This window comes from Ursus americanus, chromosome 35 (assembly GCF_024610735.1).
Source record: "Ursus americanus isolate L20-20 chromosome 35, mUrsAme1.1.p, whole genome shotgun sequence".
NCBI lineage: Eukaryota > Metazoa > Chordata > Mammalia > Carnivora > Ursidae > Ursus > Ursus americanus.
The window spans coordinates 3,665,004-3,671,937 of record NC_142161.1 but is presented as its reverse complement, the minus strand read 5'-3'; the positions used below and the strand labels follow the sequence as shown (position 1 = coordinate 3,671,937).

The window sequence follows — 6,934 nt, the reverse complement described above, 5'->3', positions numbered from 1 at the left end:
ATCAATTTCGGGGCTTGGCACAGTGAGGGGAGCCTGACAGGGTGAGAGAAGGATTGCTGGGTATGTGCTGCTGTGGCCCCGGAACAGGAAGCAGGGGTTTCCTGGTGGAGCAAGTGTGTGGGTGATGTCATAGTTCTCTCTGTTCCAGCTGAGAGTCTCAGTACCCAAAATTGTTTACAGAATTATCACTTTCATATTTCTACCTTCCATACTTCCATGTTTGGCATATAATGTTTTAGAATTAGAAAAATCATAAATACTACTTTTGCAACACAATATTTAAGTGCCCATCTATAATAGGGACTGTAATGTTGGTCTAATGGGTTATTTATAGGAGAGGAGTCTCAATAGTAAATGGAGAGTTCCTTAAAACCTCAATTTGAAAATAAACCGTTACTGACTCCATTCAAGAATCCATTAAACAACAGTCATCCAACAAAGTGTTCTGACCTGTCTGCGTCATCTTGATCCTAACAGCCTTATATATGCTTTTAACATCTAACACATTAGCTTCCACCTACAGACAAACAACAGCACAAACGCTATCCTGGAAGGTCTGTGTCAAAGACCAGGGGACTGGCCCGTGGCAGGTTTGAGTGCAGGCAGCAGGTGTCTGGGGAGCAGTGTGCGCTTGCCCCGCAGAAGTACACAGCTGAGTCTTCAGGCTGCGTGTCTGCGATGTGCAGGGACAGATGTCTGGCCGTCCTGTTCAGTAAGACAGTGAGCCTTTGGTCTTCTTTTGTGGTCATGCTGCAACGAATGTATATAAGGAGCCGGGGACCTTTCCCAAGCTCTTGCTTGTACCAAGGGAAGTACTCTGAACGACTGTCTGAATAGCTGCAGTTGATGACAGAGCTGCATCCCTGCCGCACACTCAGGGTAGAAGGCCGCTGCTCCACAGTCTCTCCTCGGCTGAACCCTGTGCAGAAAGAAAAGGTCAGAGAAAGGAGAAGAGATTCCAGGTTCTTACCCGTCTGAATGCTCTTTTCTACACTAATGGGAGGAAACAGAGTAAAGCCAGTCTTGACTTCTGAAGGCTGTGCACTAATATCCTCCGTGTCCCATACTTGTCAACTCACAGCTCAGCTGCAGCCACGAGAACACGATTAAAGCTCCCCTGGATGTCCTCATGGCTCCTCCCCGTTAGACCAGCTTCAGAACTGCAGCCTCCAGCCAGCTCATCTCCTGCTCTTGTCAGGCCGCCCCCTTTCTCTAACAGAGGACTTTTCCACGTTGTTCACCAGCCAATGAGAAAAAGGCCCTGCTCCTGCCACAGTCTAGTGCACCAGATGCATGAAAACAAGCCCTCCACGTGTTCTGCGTCGGCGCAGGTGCACTTCCGTCTGTGGTCACAGAGCTACTGATCTCACCGGGGAAATGCGCTTCTCTCCTGTGCCTCTGTGCAGCAAGGTGGCAATCAGTCAAGCAAATTATATGTTAGATCAGGGATGGAGTGCACAGTGAGAATGTGGAGGTCAAGATTTATACCTCTGCGCACCACTGAGTCACTGATAGTAAGCTGGAAAGAGGTAGATGCTATCGCTGTTTATTCCGTGACGGGCCTGGTGCACATGTCTGAAATCAGGAAGGAATCAAGATTTACTCCCTTCAGCAAAGAAAATAGAAAACCTTCTCTTTCTGCCAAATCTACCGTCCTCAATTGTCTTTATGGAGAGAAACTATTTCTAAAAGGAACATGGAAGCCAAGGATTAGAGTAAGAGAGAGAGCATCAGTTGATATTTCAAATGTCTCTTACCTCAGACTCTGCTCCTCCTACTTGGTCTTGCCCATGACCTTGCTATTTTATTTCCAGAGGACTGACAATACCAACAGTCAAAATGTGGAATCTTCCCTCAGTTAAGATGATTGTGACAAAAAAGTAAAGGACCAAATCTCGATGACAAGAGAGCAAGGGAGTAACTTCCATCAGTTAATACTATGTCAACAAAGGCAACTTTTGACCCAAATTTGAATAATTTGCACAGAGAAATCTGACATGATTTAAGAAATCTTTTCGAATGTTGTGTGTCTTATATAATGCGAAGTATTGAAAGACAGAGTAGAAATTCTGAGAAAACATCAAGATGCAAACTCAGAAAATATAACCGCTTATAACTTTATACTTGAAGTGATTACATTTTCTCCAATCAAAATGGACAACATGTCCTCCAGTGCAATTACTGACTCGTGGCCCCAGGACGATTTCCTCTTCAGTGTTACCATCTATCCTGTCACACTTCCCACTTCCTGGTAACACTGCTTCACGTTCCATACTCCATCAGATTTCTCCTAAACGCCACTACAGTGTTCTCTCCCTGATGCTCATTGATAAAGTTCTCCAGTCCTTGAGTTTCCAGAATTATCTCTCTCTGCCAAAACCTCTTTCTCATTCACATTAATTTCTGGAAATTTCTGATGACCTCTGTGAGAATGAATCCAGGGAAGGATAAATATTGCATGTGTTCCAGGAATGGTACCAGCAGGAACCTGGCCCTAAAGAACTATCAGGTGAAAAGGTTTCTGGGAAGGAAGACGACCTCATTTCCAAAAGTGGAAGCCCCTGTCCTGTGATTCCTACTCATGGATCCTCTGAATTGACAAAGAATTAACAAATCTTCCTTCCACCTCTCCCACCCTGAAAGATTTAAAGGCAGCTATGGTGAAGAACATCAACTCAATATATAAACATATGTGAATATATGAAATTGTTTTTATGAAAGGAAAACGTCTTAATTCGGGGAAATTTCCTTTCTCTCACCCATTCCTTATTAAATAAAAATTCTCAAACTCTTCTCTGGGCAAATTCCCCTCTTCTCCAAGATAGATACTTAGGCCAATGTTTGCGCTTTTGAGGCGTGACACTCAGAACTGAATGTAGGGGACTGAATGTGACCATTCATGTGAATAATGCTCTTCCATGTATTACCTGTTGCAAAGATGAGGCCATCCATTGGACAAAATTCCCAGCTCCCTGATTATTTCATAGAATATTTTCTACTTATGAGGGTTTCAAGGGAATGGGGTGGGGTAATGGGCTAGCCCAGTGATGGGTATTAAGGAAGGCACATACTGCAAGGAGCACTGGGTGTTATACGCAAACAATGAATCGTGGAACACTACATCAAAACCTAATGGTGTACTGTATGGTGACTAATAGATCATAATAAAATAAAAATGAATAAAATAAAATAACAAAAAAGTGAAAAAAATAAAGTGAGTTGCTTGTAGACAAAAAATGAAACAATAGGAATGCCGGGGTGGCTCAGATGGTTAAGCATCTGCCTTTCCTCAGGTCATGATCCCAGGGTCCTGGGATCGAGTCCCACATTGGCTCCTTGCTCAGTGGGGAGTCTGCTTCTCCCTCTGCCTGCTGCTCCCCTGCTTGTACTCCTGCTCTCTCTCTCTGGAAATAAATAAATAAATAAAATCTTTTATAAATAAAATAAAAGATAAAACAGCCTAATTTCTTTCTGGGTTCTGGCTTTCTCCTTGAAACCTTACTTTGGAGTTTCAAAATTTCCAACCACAGATATCTATACAATTTGTGAGATCATTTCAAATGAAAATCTGGGATCTTTATACAAAAACCAGGAAAAGGTGTCATCAGGTAATGTTTCTAGGGGAGCCATTTATCTAAAATGCTTTCACTCTTCATACATATTAGTTTCATGTCTCTGAATTTAATTTTTGAAAGACTTTCTTCTTTTCAACCATCTCATCCAGGTTCTAATAAAACCGAGGCAGACGTACTGAGGCTTCTGGTGCTCCTCGTGCCCCCACACAGGTATCGCCTCTGCTATTGTCAAACCCCCACCCCGGACACATTCCACGGTGAAGGAGCCTATGCTGCCACATCAGGTCGCCCAAAGCCCGCAGGTCTCCTGGGGCTCACGCCTGTGTTGTACATTCTGTGGGTGTGAACGAATGTAAGTACGCATCCACCGCTGTCGTGTCGGAGATGTGGGCTCACTGCCCTGACCGTGCTCCGTGCTCTTCATCCCTGCTGCTCCGCTCAACCGTTGGCAACCACAATGTTATACTCCTTCCAGAGTTTTGCCTTTTCCAGAATGTCATAGGATCTGAATCATACCCTATGTAGATGGGCTGTTTTCACTTAGTAAAATGCATACAACGTTCCCCAATCTCTTCATGGCCTCATACATCGTTTCTTTTTTGCGTTGAATCATATTCCATTTTGGATGGACCATCATTTATGTATTCATTCACTTATTGAGGGATATGCTGCTAACTTCCAAATTTGGCAATTACGAATAAAACTGCTATAAATCACCTCTGTACAAGTGTGTGTGGACATAAGTTTTCAACCCCTTTGGGTAAACACTCAGGAAACCACTGCTGGATCGGACTGTAAGAGTTTGTTTAGTTGTATAAGAAACTGCCAAACAGCTTTATTGAAACATCCACGGAAACACTTTCCTTCTGTAGTAATATCCCGACAATATTTGCTACGCCCTTTGCTGACGTCGAAGCCCCAGTTAGTCCAAAGCAGGCACAGACCCCAGGTGGCCCTGCCCGCTGCTCAGCGCACACACCACCTGCCGTGACCCAGACCCCGAGCCTGCGTGCGCTCCTGCCTGTGTCCTGCTGCCCCACGCATCTCTCTGCTCAGGCACTTGCTCCTCCCTTCGTGGGACTCCCTTAGAAAGGACAAGGACAAAGAAAGATAAAATTACTATGAATTTCAAGACAGTGAGGGCCCAGCATTAAACCAAGGTCAGGCTTCCTTGGGAGAGCGGGGGGCTGTGTAACTGCCCAGGTCCCATGCTCAAGAAGCTGGCTGCTCCCAGCTTTGGGAGTCTGCCCTTTATCTCCCTCTGAATTTTCAGGGACCCCATCTTTCCTGTCAATGCCCTTTCATCAACATAACAACCAGAGCAGGCTGGGATTCCCTTGTGCTGAAAACCTTACACATGCAAGTTTCAACTTTGGGTTTGGGGTCAGAAGTCTTTGTTTCTGGATACAACAGAGATGGGGATCATTTAGGGTAATCCTGGAAACTCTCTGCTCCCTTTCCCAAACTAGGAGTGATGTTACATAATCATGAGTCGTAGATTCACTCAAAATGCAAGGAAGGGCAATGGATTTTCATGGAACAGAGTGAAAATTTCCATGAGCTCTTCTCCACAAGGTGCTATTTAGAAATGACTTAAACGGACACTTCTGGCAGTGATATGTACGTATTGTATAAACTGAGCAATAGAAATCCTTAAGATTTTGTCATTCTAAGTGTCTTCTTCCTCAGGTGCTCAGAGGATAAGCTCTCATGTCCCCTTAGAGTCACTAACTTTGGAATAATATGAGCTCATCTAAGGCACTTATGCTCTAAAATCCTGACTAATTCTTGCATGAAATGAAAGTACTTATTTACAGGTGTTACCTTGCTGAAATAAAAAGTATATGTAATTGAAAAAGTAGAGTGCCTGACCCTCAATAAAATTATTTTTTTTAAGATTTTATTTTTTTATTTGACAGAGAGAGAGAGAGAGAGACAACCAGCAAGAGAGGGAACACAAGCAGGGGGAGTGGGAGAGGAAGAAGCAGGATCCCAGCGGAGGAGCCCGATGCCAGGCTCGATCTCAGGATGCTGAGACCGTGACCTGAGCCGAAGAAAGAAGCTTAATGACTGAGCCACCCAGGCACCCCTAAAATTATTTCGTTATATTTTTATTTCCAAGAGGAAAAAGATGAATACAGACTGGAAAAAACATTACACATATTCTCATTACTATCCTTTGAGAGTAGAACCATCTATAGGTAACTAAAAAATTTAGTCATCTCTTTCTTTTCTTCATTATCATCTATTTTTTTTGAGTCTTTTCTATTTGAGTAATTTACATATAATTTATATGCTAGCTGCCAGAAGGTCTGCTTTCCCAGGGCAGTAGATACGGGCATCTCTATCACTTGCTCCAAAGTGTCCATGGTAGAGAAAAATAAGGGCAAGAAAAGCAAGTGAAATGAGAACCCTGATGGGTCTCATTTTGGAGGGAAAAGGTGCTGTAACATAGATCTGAAAATCTGAAAAGGAGCCAAGGCTGCTGTGGGTGCAGATGCCCCAGGGAGGGGCCGAGGCACAGGTGCAGCTGCAATTGGCCTGCAGGCCCCAGATCAGCAGGCAGCACTGTGTCTCCGCGGCGCACAGGTAGGAGGCCGCGTCTTCCAGCTGGGAGCCCGCGATGTGGAGGGTGCTGGACCGTTCCCTCATGTTCAGTGTGCAGTTGAACCTTCCGCTCTGCTTCGTGCCCGAAGCCACGTAAATCAGCCGGGTGAGGCCGCCGCCCCCGGGGTTCTGTCGGAACCACTGCACACTCTGCACTGAGCTAGAAAAATTGCACTTCAGAGCAGCGCGGACTCCCTCCTGGAGGCTCAGGGCTGAAGGGCTCTGCTCCACCTCCAGCCCTCTCACCCCTGCGTGGAAAGAGAATAACAAACACAAGTCAAGTCTCCAGGGGGCACTGATGCAGATTTCAAACTTGTAAAATGTCCGGAGACACACCCCTCGGGCTGTAGTACTGTCTAGGAGCTCAGTGTCAGCTCCCCCCACCACTGCAGGCTGCGGACCGCTCCCCAGCCCCGTCTGGACGCCCCCACTCACAGCAAACCTGGACCCACAGGAGCCCCAGCAGAGCTCCCCAGTGGCTCTTCATATTTCTTCTTTGGGGCTGAATTACCCACATCCTCAGTCTGCAGAGTGTAAAGTCCTCGGTCTAGAGAAATTGTGTTCTTACACTCAATGGGTTCCCACAGAACCTTTGCACCAATCACACCTCTGCTTTGTGATTCGTGGAATTCGAGACCTCACCCACAGTGACCCAGGTGCACTGCATAGGAATCTCTCCAAAATTGTGCTTGCTAACAGGGCAGGGAGGGATAGGCAATATTTCCAGTATAGGAGGATAAGAGGGCTTTACC

The 6,934-nt window shown here is 45.4% G+C and overlaps 1 gene segment (V, D, J or C); it reads right to left on the bottom strand.

The window, feature by feature from the left end:
• Positions 1–490: 490 nt before the first annotated feature.
• LOC123792230 (T cell receptor alpha variable 13-1-like) lies at positions 491–1,178 on the bottom strand. The segment is given in 2 exon segments: positions 491–919; positions 1,080–1,178. Coding segments are annotated over 2 exon segments (429 nt in total).
• Between the last annotated feature and the right edge of the window lie 5,756 nt (positions 1,179–6,934).